Source organism: Coenobita brevimanus, chromosome 40 (genome assembly GCF_032717465.1).
Source record: "Coenobita brevimanus isolate Jiangsu-jjx chromosome 40, ASM3271746v2, whole genome shotgun sequence".
NCBI lineage: Eukaryota > Metazoa > Arthropoda > Malacostraca > Decapoda > Coenobitidae > Coenobita > Coenobita brevimanus.
Genome location: NC_136993.1, coordinates 62,593,253 through 62,620,999, shown reverse-complemented (window position 1 = coordinate 62,620,999; position 27,747 = coordinate 62,593,253). Strand labels below are relative to the sequence as shown.

Below are 27,747 nucleotides of genomic sequence, written 5' to 3'. Positions count from 1 at the left end.
TGTGTGTGTGTGTGTGTGTGTGTGTGTGTGTGTGTGTGTGTGTGTGTGTGTGTGTGTGTGCAGCCAAAACTGGAAATATAATTTCAATGAAAATTGGCAGGATGGTTGAAATTGAGTCACAGGTGGGCCTGCTTCAACATCATGTTCATTTAAATTTTTTAAAGCGTTTTTTTGACCCCCTAATAATTGTTCCCATTGGTGTTACATTACGCTGAAATTACGGCGAGGCATTTCTGTGGAGTTTCATGTATTTGTGCAGCATCATGCAGCTTCATGCATCGGCACATAAACTGCTGGTTTCGAGGAAAGGAAAGTATGGTTCAGAAATGGCTGTAATTTTTGCACGTCCTGAGCTGCCCGATAGGGCCTCAAGGTGCTAGTTGTCCATTAACAGTAGCACTGTAACTGTTCAGTTCTGTTAAGGCTTTTGCAATACACTATGCAGGGAAAGAGGAATTACTGCCTGAGCGAAACTAATTCTTTACAGTATGGGAAGAGGAGAAAAGGGGAAAGAACATAAGTATGTAGAACAAAGAAAGGGACTGCACTAGCCTACTGCTAAAAGGCAAGTTGTGGGACTTTGTGTGGGCTGGTGCAAAGAGGTTGGATGCAAAATTTATGTAGGCTATGATCACAGTAATCAGTGAGGTGGAACATAACCAGTTTCTCTGGGCAATGTACTGAATACATTTTCAAATCAGTGATAAAATATGGAGGGGGATAATGGATGTGAACATAAATTGCTTTTGGTAAAAAGAATGGGTAATGGTTGTGAGGGACTTGAATGCAAGGTGATAAATAGGGCAATGAAAATGGTTTCTGAGGTAAATGAAAGTATACATATATAGTGCATGAATTGGATAGGCAGTAGGCACTGATTGACTTTGTGTTGGTAGACAGGCGCGTGAATTAGTTTAAATTAGGAATTAATTTAAATACATAGTGGTTTTAGCTGAAAAAAGGACATCAGTGGGGGAAAAGCAGCATAAGTAAGCACAATTTCCAAAGAGGTCTGTATATTGATATGCTCTGAAAAATTTGAGAATAGAAAAAATTATATTTTATGTCCTTTGAATGAAAGGCTAAGTGGAGCAAGGTGTAAATAAAAGTCGTTTGACCTGGTCTAACAATCTCTATTCAGGTGTGTGAGCGTCGGAGTGGTGGTGGTGGCAGGGCCAGTGGAGCAGCAGGACCTCCCCCATACGCTGTGGGGGGACACCAAGACCATCTGTCGGGCACTTATCATACACATCAGCAACGATAATGACAACTCCACCAACATGGCACTTAGGTAAAACACTTTAGCTGTATATAATATTACATAAGGGCAGTGTAGGTGTACATTATATTTGAATCCTGGTAATGTATAATTTTTCAATATCTTGTTTATAAGTAGGACCTCCCTTAGTGTATCAGACACAATCTCCATGAAACCTTTCAGTATTTGTATTAGGGCAAGAAGACCTACACAAAGCTATTATATGAAGAACAACCCTGTTCTCCACCTCTCCTTCACTGTGTGACTCCCAACACCATGCTGACCAGCTTGCTTCCACACCAGAATTACCAACCTAAACACAGATAACAGCTCTGCTCACGAAACTTTCTGTACTTCCACTGAAGCAAGCACCAATAGTCCTGCCTTCAAGATAAAAAGTATAAATTTTTATAAAAGAGAAAGCAACTGATGCAATTATTCAATCCAAGGTAATAACTTTCAATAGAACTGGGAATTGGCAGCTTACATGGGGCTTACTGAGAATCCCAAGGAGTGGACAGGCAAAATACTTGCACAAGGTAAACCTTCCTGCAAAGAACGAGCAGCCAGAAATCATAAGGGATTGTCTCCTACAGGTGGTAGGATGGTATAAATTCTTGGGTAGCCACAGCTCTCACCGCTGATGCAACCAATCTGGTTTTAGTGATCCACTGAGTCATTTATTGTACACTCCAAAATTCACTACAGTTCACTTGACTGCAAAAGACCTGTCTGTTGTAATCTCCAATTCATGCAGCCAATGAGGGCCAAGCATCATCAGGTCAACCTCATTTGCAATCAGTCCTGGTGACCTCCTCCCTTAGCAAGATCAGATGCTGACATCTGAACCATGACTGACTACCAGTGGGAAAGGCGTCACCGCAAAAGAACTAGAGCTTCAGCTCCTCGTCCAGTAACACGTGGAAGGATGGTTTGTCTAGAACATTAGAACTCGACGTTTACGCTTGCCTTCACATTGCCTTTCAGGTGGTGTTTCTCAGGCAAAAGTTTCAGTTTCTATATTTAACTTACGCTCACAGTATATTCCAAGCAACCGCTTATTCACTTATCACACCTTTAATTTAATCCACGTTGTGTACTAAGTTTTTATGGCAACACTATCAATTTCCAAAGCTGACTTTATTCCACATTATTTAGTATTTAGACCCACTACATAGCATAGTACCGTCGGACAGATGGCATTTCCATCTTTTATAAGTCATGCCTGCTTAACTGAGAGCCCTTGTAGGTCTGTACATACATATATTCGTGTCTTCAGCTGCCCTTGTGTTTTCATTAATTACATCCCTGTTTGCAACAAAGTTACAGGTGAATCTGTCCATAGGTTTAACTTCCATGCACTTTAATTTTTTTTTCTGCCATCAAGCTATTATATTTTCTTGGTAAGGAGTACTTAGAAATGGGCGGTTAAAACACTATCCTTGATATAAGATTACAGTAAAACAATCACCTTTCCCAAACATTGTGCAATATCCAATCTGTTTCCTCCTTTGACTCACCTTATCATGCACCGATTGGTCCATATACGCAGCTTAAGAATTTATGCATTTTGTGGGAACGGTTTAGTCAGCGTTGCCAGAGTTTATCCTGCATCATTTGCTGCTTTCCATAACCTTTCATGCTTTACAGTGTCTCCTTTTTTTAAGCCAATGCATCATTTACTAAATTATTGAGGCAGCATTGTCGTTTTGATGTTGTTGTTTTTGTTGTTAACCCCAGAATGTCTTGCAGAGCAGGCCCGTCGACTACATGTCGACGGGCCTGCCAACAGATGTACAACAGTACATCTGTGGGCTGTCCAACAGATGTACAACAGTACATAAACATGTAAGGATCCGGAATCCCGTTGTGGTAGGTAGACAACGCCCTACCAGGGTTGGTCCAGCGTCCTTGTCACAAGTTACAGGGATATATGACGAGGTTTGACTCCCGGGTGGACCCTGCAGCCGTTTCCACCCAGGATGCACAGCGCCATCATGTGTAGGCTACTCGTCAACACCATGAAACAGGGCAAACACTGGTAACAGAGACATTTCCATCCCTCAGCACATTACAGTCCTACAGTTGGGTGACAGGGTATGGGCAGTACGAGTGTATGGACCATCGTATGTGTTTGCAATGCATACACTACACTCGCTTCACATTGCCAGGGTAATCGAAATGGCCCATTTTCCTTCAGCATCCCAACCTCCGTGTTGATTCTGTAGTCATAAATTCCCTAAGCCTTCCTCATACTGCCACCTGAAATCAATAATTTCGCACCTCGTTCTTTCAGATATTATAACCATATATTTACACGTATTTGTAGTAAACACACAAAGTTCCGTGCGCCTGGGGTTCAATTTGTATGATCCATTAACCTAGTACATTAGACTATACAGCAATTTTATTGTCCCGATTACTTAATCAGGAACGAGCGCGCGCGCGCACACACGCACGCACACACACACACACACACACACACACACACACACACACACACACACACACACACACACACACACACACACACACAAAGCCAAGGATGTTATTTTCAAAAATATCAGTCACTGAGTTCCCCTATATAACCATGGCTCTCCCACGTATCAGATTTTAGTGGAGCAATATGTCCCGCGAAACTTGTGTTTATTGCATATATAGTTTCCCAGTCTTCACCTAGAAATTTAATAGTACTCTCGTCATACGCGCATTATTTGATGCCATACATTCTTATTGCTCTTTCATTTAGGCTGGTGGAGCGTTGTGGGTTGTGGAAGCTGCCTGAGACGCGGGTGGTGGTGGTGGGTGGGAAGGCAGGAGTGGAGGCAGTCCTGCTCCACCCAAGCCTCCGCAACACCATCCACGCCATATACCTCGCAATACACCTCCCAGTTTATGAACCACACCCTTCCTTCCCCCTCCGAAACCATACCAAATTAGGTATGTTATTTTTGTTTGTTTAGGGCTTAAGGAACGTTTTGTGCATAAAATAAGATGGGAAAGTAATAACGCACTGTCAGGTAAAGGCTTACCCCACACTTCATGCAGGTCTACAGTATAGTTGTTGCAGTGTCTTGTCCTACACGATATATTAATGTTAACTCGTTTCGTTGTCAACTGTCATAGAACCTCAGTGACAGTTCATCTCAATATCACGGTAAGGAAGGAACCAAAAGGATGAGAAAATATGTAAAACCATTTAGACAAAATTGATCCTAACCTACTTGGCTGATATGAATGCCACACCTTGTTGGTAATGAGAGGTCATTATTTTATCTACAGTACGTCTGACAATTTTTCATAACACTAAGGCAGACATGTTAAAGCTTTTCCGTTTTACTTAGAACAGCGATGAGGCAAGAGGTACTAGTGTACCGTAAGTGTCTACACTGCAGCCGTGGAGAGCCAAGTGTCCAAATAACAGGCCACTGGAATGACAACACATACAAAACAGTTTTCAACATTCCCAAAGGTATGTATTATCATTCGTTTTTCTTATTCCCTCCCATAAGATGAGAAAGATAATTACTCTTCATTATCAAGTTCAAATAACGCTAAACCAAATGGATATTGCAGCATACAGAGATTATATTACCCTTTTCATTTTATGCACGCAGGACAAAATACATCGCACCCGCCACATCCCATTACTTATGTTCGTAACAGAGTATGGATAATTTAACACCCAAAGTATATTTCAGTCATTTATTTGCTACATATATGTAGAATTAGGTATTAAAACAAAAAAAAATCCTTTTAGCTGCATTAACACAATGTGACCATTATTTATTCCTTGCATAGAAAGGTTCTCAAGATTTCTGACTTAGAATATTATTGAGCATACTGACAACATAAGTGGCTAACATAATACGGTCAGTTACAAAAGTCTGTTGTTTCCAGCTATAGCCGATGTATGGAACCTAATGGGTCGGACGCTTAGGGTTGTGGTGGTACCGTATTTCCCTTACATAGATTATGTCCGCCGACCCGACGTGAAGATCAACTCCAGTGTGGTCGCCAGAGACTCTTTGGACTGGAGGCTCATTACAGAGTTTTCAAAGAGGCTCAACTTTACGTACGTTATCTGTATATATGGTTAATAGGCACCAGTCTCTTTATAATGTAGACTGCTAAATGATATGAAATCTTTATATCAAACAATTGGGTTCTTATAGGTCACATGATGTAAGGTAAGCTATTCCTCTTTTTTAAAGGCCACATCACGTTGGACCTGGAAGTGTACCAATAATATGTGTTGAAGGGTTTAATATAAACTTAAGCATTTTTCATAAACTATTTCCCGATGGTTGTAAGAGCTCTAATAAATGTATAATCCAAGGGGTACTTAGGATCGTTAGGCCGAGATGGAGGGATGGTTCCGAAAGATAAACATCTTCGGATTAGGATGTTAAGAAGGATGGGAGCGAAAGACTTAAAAATATTATATATATATATATCCCATTGGAGCCCAGTGTCAAGAATATTGGACGGAACTGGGATTTTTCAAGTCTTTTTGAAGTAGGGAACCCCCGGGTAGGGACCTATGAGCTTCACGACTATGAGCCGATAGGCGGAGGGCGGTACGCCTAGCACCCACCCAGTGCAATGCCTCGCCCAGCACCCCTGGGATCCAATGGGATATATATATATATATATATATATATATATATATATATATATATATATATATATATATATATATATATATATATATATATATACAGGCATATTTCATTGTGCAGGAACCCTCTCTAAACTGATGTTAGCATTTTAAATCGAACTGGAAGTAGTATATACGATTAGTTGTATGATATTCTCATAGAGATGCAAGCGAAGGGTGATATCTGGCCAAAAATAAGGAAACGAACAAATCCCGGCATAGCCCGTGCAGTCAATAAACGAATTCTTGCCACAGGTTCAATAAAGCTGAACCTGAACGATATTATTCTACGTGTTGCTGTGTGCGAAGACATCCAAGTAACTGAGTCAGATCTTTCTTTGTTACTACAATGAATGACAGAATATTGAATGCATTTACTGAAATGTAACATCCAGGCCAATAGCTTATTTATAACGTCCAAGTCTTGTGATTCCACTATAGCGCCCCTTTTTTTGACATATCGAAGGCATAGATCAGACGCAGGCCCACAGCTGGGTTTAGTTGTTGTGGGGTGGGTGGATGAATTTTGGCTGGCATTGTTTTCAAGATACAGTCACTTGGGATATGTTTTAATAGGTCAATAGTAGCCTATATATGTTAATAGAGGATGTTTGTGGCGTTTCATAATTAAAAACGGTTATTCATTGTTTATGAACAAATAAAAATAAAAATTACATGACTACAGTTCACCTTACATTCATGGATAGGAGAGGCTTGGGACCCTCGTCCCCCCCATCACCCCCCTCCCGGCCTGACCCCAAGAACAGACGGTGTTTCATTCGTGTCAGCACAAGAGAGGTTTGTGTACTGAACCTAAGTTCTAACAAATGGTCAATGGAAAATGTTTCTAATCCCTTTCCTGCGAGGTGTCAGCCACGCTGAACCAAATATTAGGTCTGCACACCGTAGTGTGAATACCTGCCGTATTTGTTTGGTCTTTTTTTTTTTCCCCCCCAAACATTTTTCACATTGGTGCCATTCCTTTATTGACTCCTGAAATCAATTCAAAGTTGGTACAATGTTCCTTGGGCAAATATCCGCAGTCAATTTTTTTTTTTAAGTTATTTTGATGTGATTTATTGGGTCAAAGGTCAAACGACACAAAGAAACAAATTTGTGTGTTTTTGCATATTCATTAATTCGCATGGTAACATTAGCTGTGTGGAGACCATCTTGGGTATCCATCGGAATGCTGGCAATCTTTAACGTGATTTAGGATATTCGCCATACTGCAGTGTTTATTAGAAATCACTTTAACCCCATTACACAAGTTGCAACCAAAGTAGATAATCATTCAGAGGCAGTATCAATCGATAGATGAGTCAGGTTCTTTACAAAGATGACATAATACCCAGAAATGGTTCTTCACCTTATAAATGCTCCAATCATCGGAGAGATTGATGTAAAATAACAGTTAATCACTCCAGTTTCAAACAACTTTCACTGGCTGATAGTAATTTCATCTTTGAATACAATACCAAGAATAACACTTTCAGTATAATGCTTAGAGATTTCCTAACCCACAGTCCTGACCTTCACGCTGATCCAGACCGGTACTTCGGTGATGAGAGAGGCGGCCAGTTCACGGGCATGATCGGACAGCTGCAGCGGGAGGAGACTGACCTCTGCACCGTTATCGCTCCCACACCAGGCAGGCTAAAGGTCGTCAATTACCTAAGGTCAGGAGCTTGATGGTGTAGTGGTTACGATACAGCAGGTCAGTCGTGGTGACATGAGAACACACCTCATTGCACCATCATCCAGATGGCGACGATTAAAAACAACTGTAGTTGTACAAGTGCTCTGCCGAGTACTTTATAACTAAGGGCCTTAATTTTATTTGATTTATTGACTTAGATTATACTTAGCTGAAGCAAACATCTTGTTCTCTAAAAGGATGATAGTGCATATACGCAAACGATGATTCAGACTCATAGCACAAACTCAAATAATCTTATATTCTTATCTGGTGGCGATTTCTGTTTATATAAATCCTATGGAGGGATATAGTGTCATTGAGGTTATTTGCTTGTGGCCACCCTTCTGCAGGTTAAATGTCTGGATATTATAAACTAGTGAAGATCTAAAAAAAACAACCCCCAGAGCAAAAATGGATTGTTATAATTACGTCGGCTTAATGAAATTTATTAATTTTAAATGTGCCTAAAATGAATTATTACCCATAATATTCAAGTAAACAACTTTGAGGAAAATGATGTGTACAGGGTGTATACACTGTCAGACTTATGGTAATACATGATGCACGTCTGCCTTATGGCTGTCCCAGCTGTCATTTTTGGGAATTAAAGGCGGGGATTAGTGAATGCTATCACGTGAAATATGTGGATTCAACAGTAGGCTGTCGAAGCGATTGGTTTGTATTACTAAATTCGTAAATAAAATAAGTATTTTTAATGGCCTGACTGAATATTACAGCTAGCAATGTCTTAGAGATGACGTAAATTCATTCGTCATAGAAGTAAAATAATTTAATCTTGCACTTTGTATTCACCGTTCTTCCCAGTTACACATGTTATATAAGGTGAAGTATTGTAAAAATAAAAATAAATTGTTTAGTATTCCACTACAGAGATTGGCAAAAGTTCTTGTCATTTTTATTTGTTTTTACATCATCATTCCTGGACTACGAAAAAAATCTGTACTGCACAGAATATTGTATACTGTTCAATATTTTCCACTGTATTGAGACAGACAGACAGACAGACAGACAGAGACAGAGACAGAGACAGATACTGTTCTGCTCAGTACTTGGTATAGAGAGAGATACTGTTCTGCTCAGTACGTGATATATTGTTATACATTTGCCATATAATTTTCAACTTTTCATATTCATCTAGTATAGTTTAGTAATTATTGTCAGTCAGCGAAAACTGTACAATTAACAAATTCACATACCATAACAATGTTTTGCACTTAATTTGTGGTGTTGGTTTGATTAGTCATAATACCTTCAAGGAATATATAATTGATCTGGTGTTCATTATAAGCAAAAGATGAAAACAATATGTCTTTTTCTGTACCAGTCCATATAGACCCACTTCAGGACCGGAGCTTCTCGGTGGAAGAGAGAGTCAGAATTAATCTTTCCTTATCTTAGCGAAGTGTGACTGGAGAAGGTTTTTTGTAGGAAAAGCGATCCAAATGAAGGTTAAAGTATTGTAATGACTGTTTATGTGTGATAAAGTCATCGGTAGAACTAACAGGGCACGATCATATGCAAGCATCAGGAAAGACATTCTACCAGTATACAGTTGCAATATCTGGCATGGCCTCGAACCCTAGACTTGGGGCACGCTCACCACGAGATGAATATGCTAACACTGAGCCTCCCCTTGCTACTAATGACTATTTGGAACCTGTCCTTTACCCACTCCTTTACTGCCCCATCGGGAGCATAAAAACCTGAAGCGAGGCTGCTTGGCTCAGATATTTAAGGGAAGATTTACTAGTTGTTCTTCCTTGAATGGCACTGTGTGAAAAGTGAACCAAAACCACACTTTCGATATAGCTGAATTTCTATAGGCCACATACACACTAGGGTTATAACACTTTTTTTTTTCTTTCAAATAAAAGGTAGCCTGTATCATGAATTTATGAACTTTTGTTTAAAACAAAGAAAAGAGACCTTATTCCTCTCAGTTTTAAAAAAAGGTCACCCCCAAATAAAAAAAATAGGTTACCATATATTTAACGTTACCACACACAAGTTTTATCAATTTCTTATTCATTATATAGATTTTTTTTTTTAACTTTATGGACTTGCACAGAAGATTTTAGAACGGTTTAGAACTTTCCAGAACAGTTTGTAACGTTCTAGTATGATTTAACATTGTTTAGAACATTCTAGAATTATCTCAATATAAAATGGGTTGCAGTTTTCAGCATCTAAAAGTTTATCTTCGCAGTTTGCAGGTGAACAGTCAGCAAAATAATTGTTTGGTGTGTTACTGTTATATACTAAATATTTTTATTTTTCATATAATCATGATGTCACACAAAAGTGATACTATCGTACAGTAGAACAAGGATGTCTAGACCAATAATTTGGTGCAGTTCCAGCTGTTACATAGAAGAATTGTGCTTTTAGAAGAATCTCCATTAGAAGAAAAATGCAGAATGCCAAACCAAATGCAAGTTGTTGGACGTTATCAGTTTCTTGGAGCAAAAATTAAATTAACCCGCGGGGTCCCGGGGACGTACTTCCACGTCCTCACGTTTTGTCACAGCTAATCCCGGGGACGTACTTCAACGTCCTGCAATTGCAAGGTTCATAATTTCCACAATTTTCAATTTTCGCGAGTCATTTTTGGTACGTATACACGTGACATCTTCCTCAACAAGATGCCAGGCAGAGACAATGCCTTACCCAGCATGACCTCCTCCCCCCCCCTGCATGCCATTGTCTCAGCAATTCACCTGTTATCAGTGACCTGGCCAGTATAGCCATGTCATGCCACGGTACGAAATTCAGGGCCAGAGTGATTCCCCAATCAATATCAATGTGGAGGACAAACTTTACATAGCATTAGAGGAAGAAACAGTTAGAAATGATGATCAGGTAATGTGGCAAAAAAAAGTCAGGTATTAGTGAGTGAAACAATGCTTATAATGCCTATATTACTGCTTGAAAACCAATATACTCTTGTACTACATATAAATTCGTAACAGTAAATAAATAAATACCGTTTATGAGTGGTGTGAAATAGTTATCCTCCCATAGAACTCGTTTTCTTTGGTGCCAGCCTGATAGAAAACCCAGTAAGGTAAGGAGGCTCTCCTACCTGTAATGAGTATTTTAAACCTCAGGTGAGCGATTTCTCTATGAATTTTCGATGTTTCTCACCAAAAGCGAAAGTTTTAGCAAAAAAAAAAAAAAGGGTCGAAAAATGGTCGGGACTGGGGGGTACCAGTGGTCAAAAAGTGGTCGGGACGGGGCGGGTTAAGAAAAGAACGACAAGTCGAAATTTCCAAAGAGGTTACAAAATTATGAGAGAATAAATTGAACTTTCCACAAGTGTCAGATCAAGCAATACAAGCAAAGCTTGACAGGGTGCTAAAATCTTACGATGAATGTGTCAAGAGGGAAAAAATATGATGCCCTAAATAAACTTTTTGATATCACATTAGTAAATGGTCAATGGTTATCCACTGACTATAAACAACTCTACCACCTACAAGTGCAAAACAAAGGAGAAATGGGGTACTCTAAAGGTCAAGTTGCAAGTAAGGAAACCATTCACCCTTCAAAAAGACGAAAACTACCTGATGAACCCATATTACCATCAACATCTTACGATCTTTCATCTAGTGGTAGTTGCACCGAATATGATGAGAGCGAATGTACGATGAAGATGAAACTAATCATGCACCAAACAGAAAACACAACAAACGTAAAGTTGCAACTAACTCGGTGACATCCGCTGAAGTATCGACAAATAAAGTTGCTAAAATATGGTAACAATTGTCACATGATTATACTGACATTCCAGCTCCAAGTCAAGCAGCAATTTACAAGTCAATATACAAGGAGGCTGCTACACTGAAGGAGGAAATGATTGAAAAGTTACAGTTGGAAACATGGTCTTTACATTTCGATGGAAAGCAGACTGATGAAAATGAGTATCAGGTAGTACTACTTAAAAATGAAAGAACCGAAATAAAATTGGATGTATAGCGTTTGGAAAATGGCAAGGCTGAAACTATTGCTGAAGGAAGTGCATAAGTTACTGATGAATACAACTTATGACATGGAATAAAAATGATCATTGCTGATACAACCAATGTTAACACTAGGAACAAGAGTGGAGTTATTGACAGATTACAACAAATGTTCTCGATAAGAGTTTCAACAAACCACAATTTATCGGTTGTCAGCATCACATTCTGGACAGGATTCTCCGTTTGGTGATGGATGAAGAACTTGGCACTAACACCAATTCTCCAAACATCGAATATCCATATGTGTCTCAAGTAATAAAGAGTTATGAAAAACTAAAATCACAGGTTGTTAAGGGAACAGAAGAGATCCTCGATAAGTCAAGATGGAAAGATGACATGAAGTTTTTGTACCATTTAACACGAGTGTTTAGATTCTTTGAAGAAAAAGGGCATTTTCCTTTGAGTAACTTTCACAAGATTCCAAATATCAGTAATGCTAGGTAGAATTCAAGAGCAATTCTCGCTATCCTTGCATTCATTCTCATACCTACAACAAGGAAGACTTTGGAGAAGATATGCAGATTTATTTCGTACGAATGGGCAGAGTACTGGTTTACTAATCAGATGAAAATGACTTCAAGAACTTGTCAGCAATATTGAAACCTTACAAAAAAGCACTAAACTCATTGCAGAATCACTGGAAGCAGGAGCCATCCTTACTCAAGATACCAAGAAGTAATCAGTTCAGAACGTGCAATCAAAGTGATACAGGAACTATATGCAGCCTGCAGAAACATAGCCAAAATGTAGCTTAGATTTATTCTAGGTAATAAACAGTGATTTTAAGTATTAATGCATTTGTATAAGCTCTTTTATTATTATTATTATTATTATTATTATTATTATTATTATACATGTAAATTATTATACACTTGCAAAAATCGATTTTTTTTTTCGGGGTGACCTTTTTTTTTTAAACTGAGGAGAATAAGGGCTTCTTTGTTTCTAAGCAAAATTTCATCGACTTGAGGTACAGGAACATAAGGCTGTAAAAAAATTATAACCCTAATACACAAAAAAAAAAATGCCTTCTGTTGGCTATATGGTTACTACCCAACGGGAGAAATAGTGTCCTGCTCTACTAGAAACCACTTGATTTATCATACAGTGTGGAATCACTTAAAGGTAACACAATATAAAGTCAGTGGCTGACAATCACCTCAATCTACCTCCAGTTCTTTAGAAATTTGAAACAGAAGAGTGTAATTCGTCCCACATATAGCTCATAATTAGCATGTTTCTTTCTTCCTCAGAGCGTACCCATCAGACGTCACGGTTATCACGTCACTGAAGCCAGCACGTCTGCCTGCACACCTCGCACTCATTAGACCCTTCTCTGGTGAGTATATCCGCTCCATCACCCAGTTATCGTTACTCTCCTAGTTTTTGCCATGGTTCTCATTTTAACTAGCAAGCTATAGAGGGTGGATGCACACTTGAATCGAGTGGCATCAGATGCATTCACCAGGATTCAAACCCACATGCTGTTGCGCTGGTAGTTTCATTGCTAGCAATGCTAACAACTCGGTCACCGTAGGAAAAGGGTAAGCTAAGTAGACATGCCATCGGCAGTATTCATTGACATGGCCCATGCTGTATAACCACCCACTTCCTAAATTCATTTGAATTCTTTATTCCACTCTTTTGTTGAAAAAAAAAAAAAAATCCCTTGTTATGATCTTTATTCATTTATACTTTTGCAGCAGCAGCATTTCTGAATAAGATGTAAGCATGCGCATCTTGATTTCATCCGGTGTTGACATATGTCTTAAGCTTTTTTTTTTTTTCCCCCACCTACTCTTAGGTGAAGTGTGGTTAAGTTTACTTGTGAGCGTGGTGGCGTGGGGAGTGACACTGTGGGTGCTGCAGCGGGCGTGGGAGTGGACGGCAGGTGGACGTGTCGCCGAGTTTAGCACCGCCCTCCTGTATGGCTGGGGCGCCCTTGTGGATAGGCCGCCATCAGACCCTTCCGTCAGTGCTTCGGAACAGGTACTACAGTAAGCACATCATTTACATCTGTATTAGTAAAAGATTAAATGGTAATTGTAGTAGTAATAATAACAGTAATTTGCAACTTTCCTGGGAACATACTCGCTATCGTTGGGTTTATTTTTATTTTGGCAAAATTTTTGTCGGGTTCGAAAACGCCGACGTAGAGTTTTCTCAAATTATCGAGAGTAGTTTATGGTGGATTATCGGTAGTTTAAATTCCAATATGACCAGTGTCCCACCACAGTCCATAAATGAAGGCCGAATGGCAACTCACCTAGGCAGTGTACAGCTCAGGCGTCTTGTCAGTAAGTTTCTTATGGGTCAGTCAGCTCCATAAGATAATTACGAAACGATATGTGAGTGTTGATGTCTTTATCACAGGAACGCCTTTGTTTTATTCTTGCTTCTTCCAGGCCATTACATTCAGCGTATGAGAGACAATCATATGCTGAATGTGTAATAACTGTGAATGTGTGGGGTTCCCCTAAATTTTTGACAGTGTATGGACGTACCGCTCTACCAAATACGAGATAGTTGTAAATTACCTTATTCCACGCACAAGAAGCTAAGTAAAAATAAGTCATATAATGTGGCTAAGCAATGTGAATACTTAGCTTTCACTTTATGTGGCTCAGCCTATTTCTTAACTTCTACAACCCCTTTTGTGGTGGTTAATATCCTACTATTTTATTCAACTGAAGTAGCTTAATGGGTGCTGCTAATTTGCCACTTCAAAATATCTCTTAAAAGCTAATGTAAATCGACTGAAGGTAGCAGGAATAAACATAACACGTCCCTTACGCTTTAAAGATGCTGGTGGGTTGGTGGCTGGTGTTCTGTCTGATCATCTCCACTGGGTTCAGATCCTCCCTCATTGCCCACCTCACCGTGCAGGGCAAATCCTCAACCCTTGACACTTTCCAAGACCTCGTGAACCAAGAGAACTGGAGATGGGGTATAGAACCCTGGCTGTACAACGGCGCGGCTCTGGAGTACTATTCCAAACATACCGACCCTGTGGTGAATGAAATCTACCGTGGTATGGAGGTAAGGCTGAACAAAAAGCCGTATTCTCGTCGGTTAAGGAAGATCCCTAACACTTCTTCCTTGGCGATTTATAGTTTAATACAGCAGGCGAATGGCTTAGATAACAGAAAAGAGAACGGCTAGGTGTAATAAGCAAAATAAATCGCAGAGGAAGAGGCGTTCTTGGGCATCCTTAACCGACCAGAATAAGGGCCAAGGAAGCTATTTACAGTCGTGAGTCAATGGCCTGAATCCTTGTGGCATAAGAGGCTTTTGGTCCTTTTTTTCGTAGAGATTTGTTTTGAATTTTGCTCCCCGGGACTGTATTATGGTATTTGTATGATTATAATTTCAATAAGCATACTTGAATAGCATACACGAGTGCTTCAATGTATCAGAAATAAAAGTAAACTAGTAAGGATGAGGTGCTAAGATGTCCTCTAATTTGGCGAGAAAAGAGGCCATAAACCCGTATTCTTGTCCGCTAAGGAAGCTCCCTATCACCTTTTACTCTTCGATTTGTTTTGCTTATTAAACGTTACCACCCTCTTATGTGTTTATGAAATTTTAATATCGTCGTACACTGTATAAATGACGTGAAGTAGATTACCCAGGCGAATCCAAAAATACAACGCTAAGGAAGAGGTGTTAGGGTGCCTTTTTAACCAATAAGAATACGGACCATATTTTCTGGTCACTCTCCACTTCTCTTATTAGCTGAAAGGCCTGGCCAGGGTCTCACATTCCAGAAAGTTCAGTTGTTGATTGTTAGGCGCCTTTCAGGACTGATCTTTTTTTTTTTTTCCAGCCATTAACAGAGTTGACCTAAGGATCCAAAAAATATGAGAAAGCAAATTCAAAGACATCACTATTTATATCTGATTTTGCAACAAGGATATGACAGGACACCATTACCGTATAAATTATTTGTAGCAACTTGCATTTATAACTCGATACTGTTTCTCGAGTAGTCTACAAAGATTTGAACTCAGCAACAGGCAATCGTTCTAGAGACACAGGTTTAGCAGAACAATATCTCACCACCGTACAGAAAGCCATCGATTAGGGCTGAGCCTTTTAACACTACAGATGACATTTATTTATTTATTTATTCTACGTTGTTGGAAAGTATCAGGTGGAGTACCCTGAAACGTTTTGATCATGTGGAAAGAATGAAGACTAAGAGTATGAATGGAAGGGTGTATATGAGTGAGATGGAGGGGAGTGTGGAAGGGAGAGAGCCAGGATATGGTGGGTGTATGGGGTGTGGAGGTATATTGAAGAGGAATGTGAACTGGAGGGAGGGCAACCTGGTGGCAGAAGACAGGGCGACATGGAGACGAATGTTTTGTGGCCACCCCATCTGGGAATCAGTCGTCTGGCTATAGATTAAAAGATATAAGTTACAGAATAGTTACTTATTAAAGCTGGGCTCTTAAATATACAAGAAGTTTGCTATAATATTCCAGTTTACAGAAACATTGGTGTGGAAAATGTTGTGATGGTATGAATACATCCCTGACATACAGTTAGAACTGCCACTATTACTATCGCATCATCATAATCCGGCGCACATAAGAGATGCCTTCACTTGGTGGCATCGACATAATTATACCTCATACCAATTAATCTGGCCAGGCATGTATGGCAACACTGTTCCTGCCGAGATTCTGGTTGGCTGGAGGTGTTTGTTCGATTTCGTTGTTGCTTAAACCGATACTCTCTTTATTATCAGATGTGATACTGAGTTTGTCGACAATACAATCGTGAAAAGCAATAAGAAATCCGTTATATATTTAACAACAACGAAATTTGTGTAGGAAGATAGAAATATGAGTCAACAAAGTATTATAACAGTACAAGTCAAGGTCAGCTTTCGAACAATTCCTTTAAATCTCCCGACACTTCGTAATTTAACAGAAAATTAAGGAAACCTGCTTAATCTAAGCGTTGGTGTAACACACATTTAAATTTTAAGATCAGTCCGCACTATGATAATAGAGGATATATGATGAAATAGTTTTCCTTTAGCCTACTTTGATTTTCGCAATTTTTTCAAACCTCCCTCCCCGCACAAGTTGTCTTTTCATTAGAATTTTTAATTATTCAGAGTTGTGGCACGATTTAAGGGTGCGGAGTGATCTTAAAATTTAAAAGTGTGTTACACCAGTGCTTAGATTAAGCAGGTTTCCTTAATTTTCTGTTATAATATCGAGTGTCGGAGATTTAAAGGAATTGTTCGAATGCCGACCTTGACTTGGACTGTTATAATACTTTGTTGACTCATATTTCTATCTTCCTACACAAATTTCATTGTTGTTAAGTATATAACGGATTTCTTGTTGTTTCTGAGATTGTTCTGTCGACAAACTCAGTATCACATCTGATAATAAAGAGAGTATCGGTTTAAGCAACAACGAAATCGAACACCTCCAGCCAATCAGAATCTCGGCAGGAACAGTATTGCCATACATGCCTGGCCAGATTAATTGGTATGAGGTACAGGCAGTGGGGCTGCATGATTATAGGAACGTCCCTCATTCCCCTTCCTGTCCCACCAAACAAAATGGTGGGCTGTAGATGAACGGCAGCTTTGGCCTGAAGCCCACTGTGTTAAGTTCTGAAGAAACTGGGGTTGGAGCAGCTACTGCTACCGTCATAAGCCTGACCAAAAGTACCGGTATGTGGGTAAAGCTAAACATCAAAGTAAATTATTATAACCAGTAAAGTGAGCTTTGTGAGCGCATGACGAGCGAGAGAGCATTTGTACTGTACATACGCCTATCATCATAATTTCATCTTGGCGTAAACTTTCAACATATCTGGTAAGGTAGTTGAACAATAATAGAAAAATCATTGAGCTAAAATATTTATTTTCGCGTTTTCTGTCTCTCGCTTTCTCTCTGGATGTGCATATAGCGAGGCGCCAAAGCATTTATCACACGCCCAATGCTGAATTTTTTGCTCCCGACTTGCGTGTCAGCGAACTGCGGTGGTTAACGCTTGGCTAATGATCGAATTATAAAACCCAGAAATGGGGCGATTATCCATGCTGACCACCCCTCCCCCCCAACATAGTAAAAACGTTCACGTAAAATTCTGAGCGTAATATCCAATATGTAATTGTTAGAATTCATGCAAGAAAACATAGTTTTACAACAGGAAATCTTTTTTAATTCGATTTCATAGTGGAGCATGTCAATTGAAGCCCTCGGTACATTCCCTTGGAAAGCTGGGATTCCAAGGAGTTTCTTAGGTCTCATGAGTAAATATATAGCTAAAAACAAAGTTTAGTGAATGTATCTACTACATGCTGAAAGAATCTCTTCTCTATTTCACATAGTACAAAAAGTTATTAGCCTCTGAAAACCATCGCAGTCGGACCTGGTCGTGTCAGGTAGCTCATTTCTCAGCTGAACTTAAACATCTCTTCGCCGCGCTAGCTCGCTCTCCCGTAATAACACCACATGCTCCTATGGTCCTCCTTTGACTGATTACAATAGTCTCACTTTACTTGAAATATTCTTACATTTCTCACAATTATGAGATAAGTAATGGTAACTTTTAATAACCTCTCCATCTTATGATTCACTCTTAGTTAAATAAAATCGTCTGGCGTACCTGAAATAGAATAAAAGTTTTCTTGACTGTCATATCACACGATGGTGTCAAGGATATATACACTAAGTGGATCCCCCCGTCCCCCAACCTTCGATCCTAGATACGCCTGTGGTAATTAGTGAAACTGTAAAGGAGAAATACCGAAAGCATATGTTGTGTGGGGGGGAGGGAGACACAGGACAAAGAGTGAATCTCCATTTATTATTTTTTTTTTAACGTTTTGGGTGACACAATATCCATTAGAAATGTTGGGGAAAATGACTTCAAGCTCTATACTGTATTCTCCCTCCCAAATAAAAAATTTACTCGTCACAATGGATCTGCCGCCGTACGGATAAAGTTCTTCCTTTTTCAGGTCATGGTAGCAGATAAAGCACTGGAGGAGATCAAAAGTGGTGGCTTTTCGCTGATTGCCTATAAGAATCATATTAAAGTCGATGTGGCCTCCAGATACACAGACTCCAGAGGGAACACTCCTTATTACATCAGCAGCAATGGTATATCAGTGTTTGGTGCCTTTGGATGGGGAATAAGGTAAATATTTTGGGTCACATAAGTATCGGTGGACAGGGGGTTCGATGCCTACGAAAATATTCGAACAACTGCTTACATTAAAACGTCTCATTGTGTATGAACAATGTTTATATCAACATAACACTTGCTACATATTTGCAAGAGGATATTGCTAGTTGGCGATAAATGTCACCTCCCAACATCAGGGCTACCAACGTGTGGCAGGTCGGACACTAATATTTCAGTGACCTTCGTTCTGTGGTCCAAAATGTTCCACACATATTGTGCACCGATACTTTTGTGACTCATAGTACACATATCCCTTCATCACCCTTCTCTGCTACGAAGCCAACATAACGCAGAAACCAAGGACAATCCACTATGCCCACATTGTACTACAACGGCCGACCCACGTACACAACAACACAACTCACTTCATACACCACTTTACCACTCCACATATAATCCTTCAACACAATCTTAGCAAAAGATCTTTGGGAGCGACTGGTTGAAGTGACCAATATTCAGCAGTCCACTGGGTTCACGTCCAGAGCAGCATGGGGTTACAGAATCAGTGAGAACCAATAGGACATCCAGTGTAATTTATTGTTGCTATCTATGGGCAGTATTATTAAAGACAGGAGATACTTTTAAACACTCAGGGTCGAATAACTCATTTCAGATGAATAAAATCGTTTGACGTTAGCTAGAACAGAATATCTGTCAAGACCACGACAGCATTAATAGTCACAGTAATAATAGTCTCAGGTTCCCATGATTCACTGCCATTTAATTTGCTAGTGGCATATTATATAGACGAACTCGGGCTGAACAGGTCAGTAGTAAATGATGGCATGGGAGCAGCGTGTAGCAAGAAAACAGTTAAATCAATGAAAGGAGAGGATTTTGTACAAAGCGTCCAGCGAAATTTTTGAAAGACTTCAGGAGGTTAATCCAGGACAAATTTTGGTTAAAATATAGTACGACAGGGGCCCATTTCTCAACATTTACGTAGTTGTAATGACTGGTATCTTATGAGTGAAATGGTTTATCTCTGAATTACACAATTAGATCATCAGTAACTGCAGCTCCGTGTCAGCTGAGATAGGGATAATTTTTCCCCTTTAAATTAGGCGTACAATAACCTCGTTGAGTTTCCTTAATATATATATATATATATATATATATATATATATATTATATATATATATATATATATATATATATATATCACGGGAAACACTGTACATAAACATAAGCAATAACGATATATCAATCTCTTCGCAAGAGGCTTTGGGACAATCAGCTACTGTGCAACACATAATAATAACACTTAATAATCAAATCCAGGTCCTGAACTACCTTGCTGGTGAACTGGGGCAAAGGTGAAACAAAATTTAACCCAGTGTCTCACCGGCCTGAAAACAGGATTCGGGTTCTCCACTTATGAGCTGAACGTGCTGTCCTTCGCTGCTGGGTCACCCTGTTTCAAGAGACACATTATCAACATCATCATCATCATCATCATCATCATCTAGGACGCCTTCACGTCTCATGCAGACATAGCGAGATCAGTAGTAGCATTCCAAGTTGCTCTGTCACTGGGTAAATGCACTGTCATCTAAGCTTTCTGTACATAGTTTTATGTTCACAGGCGCCAGTTCTTTGCTTACTAGGCTGCAGCTGGTCTTAGTTTTGCCTCTGGGTTTTTTAGCTGTTCTCAAGGCTTCACTCAGAGCCTTTCTTGTAGAGGTACCTCAGGTAGCCGGACTATATGTCTGTCTTTCTATCTATTGCCAGACGCCTTAATCCCATAAGGGGTGGCCACCAACAAATCGCCTCCATGTCGCCCTGTCCAACGCCATTTCACTACCCTGCTCCCAGCTCACACACCCCCTCACTCATATACCTCTCCACTCCATCCCTTCATCTCATCCGTAGCCTCCCCCTCCCTCTCCCCCCCTCCACCTAAGTCACATACACTCTCCTCGTCAGTCTCTTATTCTCCGTCTTCTCCACATGGCCAAACCACCTCAGTGTGTTTCTCCTAATACTTCCTATCACATCCACATCCACACCACAACTCTCCTTCACTTTCTCTTTTGTCAGCCTCTCCATGTGACTCCACATGCTCTCTCAAATAACTCATTTCCACTGCTCTCGCTCTTGACTTCTGTCCCTCCAACAAGGGCCAAGCCTCACTTCCATACGTTAGAGTTGGTATCACAGTACTGTCATGTAGTAACTTTTTCACTTCCATGTTCACTTCCCTGCATCTTATCACTGCTTTCAAGGAACCAGCAACCTTTCTTCCTTGTTGTACCCTTTGAAGCACTTCACCTTCTAAACTTCCATCCTTACTCATCACACTACCCAAATACTTAAACGCACTCACATTTTCCATTTCCTCCTCATCCAACCTCACTCTACATTCACTGACTTCACTTCTCTCGAAAGCGATAACTTTACTCTTCCCTACATTCACCTTTAGGTTCTGTCCTATCCACTTTAATCTTTTTCTTCTTATTTCTTTGCTCCACGGACTTGTATTACTTCTTCAGTGTAGGTCTTCATTTGTTACCTTGTCTTGCCAGAAAATGTCCAGTACTCTTCCTAATAGAGATCTTTGGAAGCTGTCAATGCTTGTTTCTAGCTCCTTGGTTATGGTCCATATCTCGCTGCTGAAGAGAAAAATGCTCTTTGTGTATGCGTTTACTGCTGTGAGCAGTTTTATGGATACGTTTCTTGCTTCCAGGATGTGTTTCAGCTTGTTGTATGCAGCCAGGGCGAGCCCTTTTCTTCTGTTTATGTCTGCTGTTGTATCTATCAGGCTTCCTACTAACTTACATTTCTTCCAGTCTTCGCTTCCATTCCTTTCAATTTCATACGCTTCGGTCTTATCCGTGTTTGCATTCAAATTTCTTCTTTTGATGGTTTCAGGGACTTTCACTTCCAAGAGAGTGTAGCAATACTGTAAAAAGACACCATAACAGTACTACTACCGCTAGTACTACTACTCCTCTGCCACACAACAGTAGTACTGTTACTCTACTACTACATAGCATTAATATTACTAGTACTACTACTCTACTTCTATTACTGCTACATAGCAGTAGTACTACTAGTACTACTACTCTACTACTACCACTGCTACTACTACTACCACCACCACCACCACCATTACTACTACTACTACTACTACTATTACTACTAGTAGTAGTAGTGGTTGTAGCAGTAGTAGTACTAGGTATTAGAGCAGCTGGAGTAGCAGGTTCACCTGAAGATGAACCCAGTGACCTGCAAGATGAAAGTGTTGTTCTCCTGCAGTCCAACATCCACCTTTCTGGGAATTGAGAAGGGGTCTGAGGGACGTTTGTATAACAAGGCAGCTGATCAGTCTGGTTATATTGGTGCGACCACATGAAGGCGTCCCTCTCCAGCACTACCAAGATGGTATGAGATGGTTAGATAGCTGATCATCATAGCTGAAGCTTGTTTTACCAGAATCATCAGCAACGACGGAATTTCAGTTATACCTCCTGTGTCTTGCAAAAAATAGGTGAATAAATACTAAAGCTTGTGGAATCCCTGATACTGTAGGAGTTAATATTGGTGGTTATAGCTAATGACTCACAGCAGGAGAAGTCTACTCTATGCCAAAGAAAAGTGGTCTAGAATTAGCACGATTAAAACACACACACACACACACACACACACACACACACACACACACACACACACACACAAAGGCCTTTCTGGTTATATTGTTATTGTTTATCCTTCCTCAGGCAAGGTGCACCATTCTACCGTCCATTCCAAACACTGATGACCCGACTGGAAGACGCTGGTATTATACAGCACTGGACTGTGGAAGTTACTGATCAGCGGGTGAAGGAGAACAGGCAGAGTGCTGACCTGGATCCAACTGTTCCTGAGGATACTAGAGTAAGAATTGAATAACTTTACCTTTTCAGTAAGTTAATGGTTTACTTATGACATTCCTTCTGTAATTCTGTCTACATTACCAGACACCTTAATGCCGCAAACTTTGACCACAAATAAATCGCCTCCATGTCACTCTGTTCTCTGCCATCTGCCTTCCTTTTCCCCAACTCACACTCCTCCCCCCATATAACCCACCCCATCCCTTAACCTCATCCTCGGTGTCCCTTTCCCCCCTCCAGTCCATCTCAGTTACATACACTCTCCTAGTCAGTCTCATTCCTAATCATTTCAACATGGCCAAATATCCCCAACTGATATTCATTCTTGGTATCCCTTCGCTAAGACGACATTATTGCTTTTTCTTGCTATCTCCTGATAATTGTATCTAGTTTTGGAGAAGCCTTATGAACGGGCAGGATTCGGTATAGCCATCATGAATCCCTCACAACGAGGACTGGGGGGGTCTCACAAAATACTGTAAATAAGATTTCCCTCGTAGTACCATAACAAAAACAAACTACAAGTGGCACCGGCTGGAAAGGGAATTGTTTTACTCCCTGTTAGAATGCAGGCTGATGTTACTGACCTGCGAGTGGGGGAAAATGGGCAAGGTGCTGCTAAGCTGAGTCCTGGTGCTGCTGATGTTTTTACAGTAAAGAAAATAATATTACTTTTAGTTCAATATGCTGGGCTGATAATGATAAAACTGTCCTGTGTTCTAAATTAAAATAGTATTGCATATCGCCTTCACTACACTGCCACAGTCAATATCACATTCATGCTTGTTTCGGATTCTGTTCGACAAAGACAGACTTTTCAGGCAGCGGGGTTCGATACAGCTTTAAAATGCCTTCAGGATAAAAGGTCCTTTCCTAAATTAGTGACATCATCGGGTAATAACAATAGTAAACCAATATAGTACCAAATATATGCGTCATTATTACCGTGCAATATCACTGTTGTTCCAATGCTGTTTTCTGAATGTTATCGATCTGTATACCAAGGCTGTTTCCCCTCTAATGGGGGGTGGCTAAGACAGGACGACACACTCACCAAACTACTCCTCCACACACACACACACACACACACACACACACACACACATACATTTACCCGTATCTATGCCTCTAATGATGTAACACTTTCGCAGATATTCTAGATTTCTTCTTTGCAATATAGCATTATCATCCTGACCAATTTTCCCACCTAAAGATGAGGTGCGATGTGGCAGGATGAGATCCAGGAAAAGGGAAAGAGAAGTTTCGAATCCGCAGAGTTATGAACAACTGAATTGAAGTTAGGAAACGCTTTCATTCACTCACTAAAGACCCCTGCATCCTGGCTCCACCTCACACCCTTAATCATCTTCACATTATTTGTTGATGATATTGTGTCACTTCGGTTGATGAAATTTGTATTGTGTATAAATATTGCCATGTCTTGTAATTGTTTAGGTGGAAACTTGTTGTTGTTACTTAACCCCTTTCTGCATGGCCGAACAGACTAGTCGACCAAAGATAAGCAACTGCTTTCGTGTGTCCGTCCTACTGGTGCAGTACAGTACATACATCGTGTACGGATCCGACGTCCTCTTGTGACAGGCAGCGCCTTACCATGGTCAGGCCAGGGTCCTTCCCACTTCGAAGTGCAGGGAACTATGAGGAGGCTGTGCCCCAATCAGAGTACACTGGGTCACAAAAGTATCGGTGCACAACATGCGTGAAACATTTGGGACCACAGAACGGTCACTGAAATATTAGTACCCGACCTACCACACGTTGGTAGCCCAGATGTCGGGAGGTGTTATATATCGTCAACTAGCAATATCCTCTTGCAAACATATAGCAAATGTAATGTTTATATAGACAAACAATGTTCATACACAATGAGACGTTGGTAATGTCAGCAGTTGTTCGAACCTTTTCGGTGAGAATAGCACCCCTTGTGCACCTATACTTTTGAGATCCAGTGAACACAGCGCCACCTCTTGTAGGTCCCTCATCAGCGCTGGTGGTTTTGAGCTCTGGTTAATTCCTCCAGAACTGTTACTTTTGTTGAATAAGAAAGATTATTATTATTATTACTTATTATTATTATTGTTATTATTATTATTATTATTATTATTATTATTATAATTATAATAATAATAATAATAATAATTATTATTATTATTATTATTATTATTATTATTTATTATTATTATTACTATTACAATCAGTAGTCTTAGTATTGTTGTTGCTGTTGTTGTTCATAGTGTTTTTGTTACAGTTGATGTTGTTGTTGTTACTGATGTTTGGTGTTGTAGTTATTGTTGTGTTCTACTTCCAGGAAACGTCTCGCGATCTGCCGTTGGGCCTGAACCACCTGCAGGGCGCCTTCTACCTGCTGTTCCTGGGCTCCGCGCTGGCTGCCGTCATCCTACTGGCGGAGATCCTGGCTCATATCCACTACAGATAAGAGTGAAGTCGATTCATCTGTGCCTCCTTGCCGTCCACTGGTTGACAGTGTGGTGATATGACTGTCGATCAGTGACGTGGATGTTCTACTTATCTACCTATTGTGTGACGGCCTGGGATGCCAGTGTCTCAGTCTCGACGCATTAACCACCCATTTTTCCACGGGACATTACTTCTGTATTCTATAACTGTCTACAGGAATGCGAGAGGAAAAATTTGCCCAACTTTAATATACCTTGGAGTACGTACTCATGTCTGATTATCCACTCCCTTGATGTAGTGCTGCGCACTTCTTCCTTTACCTTTATGTGTGTGTGTGTTTTTTTTTTAATTCAATATCTGCCCTCCTCCCTTCTTATTTTTTTTCATCCCTTCTCTCACTTCAGGTGGCTCTGCACTTAGTGGCAAGCCTTTTATTACTTGTAACACAAGTAGCCATTTACATTGGTGGGTGGTGACTATATAGCCAGGCAATGGGGTGATGTTAAGCCTGCTGTGCTGTACCTGCTAACTGGGTGGAGGGACAATTTCGGTGTCCATCCGGGAGCCAAACCTCTCCACCCTTTCCCGCGCCTGGCTATGGCAAGGTATTGTCCATTGCAAGGGGGCATCGGCTCACTGCACGAGTTGGCTTGAGGGCAGATTGACTGGGGTTACTCTACAAAAACAGCAACTCTTGTAGAAACCCAGCCCATTAATTAGTGGGCAATGGGTTGGGGTGATGGTGATCATGCTGATGGTAGCAAATATTTTCTTTGTTTTATTGATGACCATCAGTTTGATAATGGCGATGGTGATGACTATGATGACGGCCAACAGATACATACTAACTAACCTTGTTCTAAATAGGATCGACAGGGAAAATGTGGTACAATGATACTCACCGTGAGTACGACTACGATTATCAGTTTGCTAATGATGCTGATTTCCTGGAGAATCAAACAAATCACACTGGTCTTTTGATGGTGATGAAGATGATGATGATGATGATGATGTATCAACTCTTTGGTATTTGTCTTTTTTTACGGATAAAGAACTATTTATCACACACACACACACACACACACACACACACACACACACACACACACACACACACAAAGTTGCAGGGAGGAGCAAGAGAAAGCTTCCACAGCTGATGATGAGATTCACGACAATGTCATCGCTAGAGGACATAAGCTACGTAGCAGTAAATATCGTTTTCAAAAAGTTAGATCACAGATACATTATTTTGCTGTTAGGAAAGTTTTGTTAGGCTGGATCAGGGTGGTTTGTCTACCCAGGTCTAGGATATCCCTCGATGTCTTGCGGTCTGTGGCTATCTAACACAAGGTATAAGCCACTTAAACTCAGCCAAAGCTAATGGCGAAGCAATGAAACTGGGACTTAACAATATTCATACCCATATTAACTGTCTTGCTACTTGTTTCCTTAAATATCGAAATTTCTTGAGTTCCTCCTATTAGTTCATGGAGATGTGGTGGCGATATTATTACCACAACTATCACTGGGAAATTTAGAACTCGGGAAGGGATGAAGTAATGGAAAAATCTGTTTCCCTCAAGACTACAGTGTGAAGGAGGGGGGGAATGATATGGCAGATGAACCACTGACCTATCAAACACATTCCACGTTTCATATAATTTGTATTAGCCTGAAAGGACGATAATTTCTCATTGACAATAAAATATTATCAAGATGTCTCTCTGTTTGTTCTCATTATGTATTTCAGTACCTTTCGCACTTTGAAATAATAACAGAATTTTTAGATGTATTGTTTTACTGAACTCGTATAGCAATAAAGCTATTTGCCCAATTCTGGAGAATTGGTTGTATGTGAGAGCGTGGGAGGAAATTTGTTAATGATGTATGTGTGTATAAATGTACAGTCGTGGCCATAAATAATCATCTACATCCTCAACGCCGTGCCTCAGACTGGCTCCTTTATGCGCGTCAAGTCACACTGGAGTAAGAGGGGCTGAGAGGGAGGGGCCAGAGAGAGAAGGGAAGGTGGGTGGGGGAACGAGCAATGGTGCTGGGGTGGAGTGAGGGAGGGGAGGGAGGGAAGGGAGAATGAAATGCGAAATTGCGACAACATAATTTGTCTCTTTTCTTTCATTCAGGGCATCATATAAAGGAGTTACTATTCGGTAGATAAAGCTGCATTACACCTTGTTTAGCGGCGTCACATAACAAGCTTTAGATAGGTGGTGATGTCAAGGACTAGCTCGTGAGAGAAATATACTGACGTGACATCAAACATTTGTGCGGAGCCAGATATTTGTGTTTATCCGTGTATTTTGACCTCAGACGGAGAATGGAATCTGGATGGCTTTGACTTCCGTAATGTTTGTATAAGAAACGTCCTCTACCATTACATGTAATTAATTTTTGGAACTAAATAATATATGCAACTTTTGACATGGCTGTGTCCACAGTAAATATGATCTCTCTCGCGGTATACGGTACACTCCCTCTATACAGTCACCATCATGATCATTCAATAATTATTTAGTGACATCTCTATATGAAAAGGC

The 27,747-nt window shown here is 40.2% G+C and overlaps 1 protein-coding gene across 1 annotated transcript in view; it reads left to right on the top strand.

Moving 5' to 3' along the window:
• The window catches only part of LOC145397238 (glutamate receptor ionotropic, delta-1-like), a 33,751-nt gene extending 8,510 nt beyond the window's left edge, over window positions 1-25,241 (top strand). Inside the window, exons 5-14 of the mRNA XM_080270433.1 lie at window positions 1,142-1,291; window positions 4,008-4,198; window positions 5,159-5,333; window positions 7,445-7,597; window positions 12,911-12,996; window positions 13,462-13,646; window positions 14,460-14,696; window positions 18,652-18,830; window positions 22,598-22,754; window positions 25,083-25,241. Coding sequence (XP_080126559.1) covers window positions 1,142-1,291; window positions 4,008-4,198; window positions 5,159-5,333; window positions 7,445-7,597; window positions 12,911-12,996; window positions 13,462-13,646; window positions 14,460-14,696; window positions 18,652-18,830; window positions 22,598-22,754; window positions 25,083-25,211 — 1,642 coding nt within the window. The 3' untranslated portion in view covers window positions 25,212-25,241. The remainder of the gene's footprint in view (window positions 1-1,141; window positions 1,292-4,007; window positions 4,199-5,158; window positions 5,334-7,444; window positions 7,598-12,910; window positions 12,997-13,461; window positions 13,647-14,459; window positions 14,697-18,651; window positions 18,831-22,597; window positions 22,755-25,082) is intronic.
• The last annotated feature ends 2,506 nt before the right edge of the window (window positions 25,242-27,747 follow it).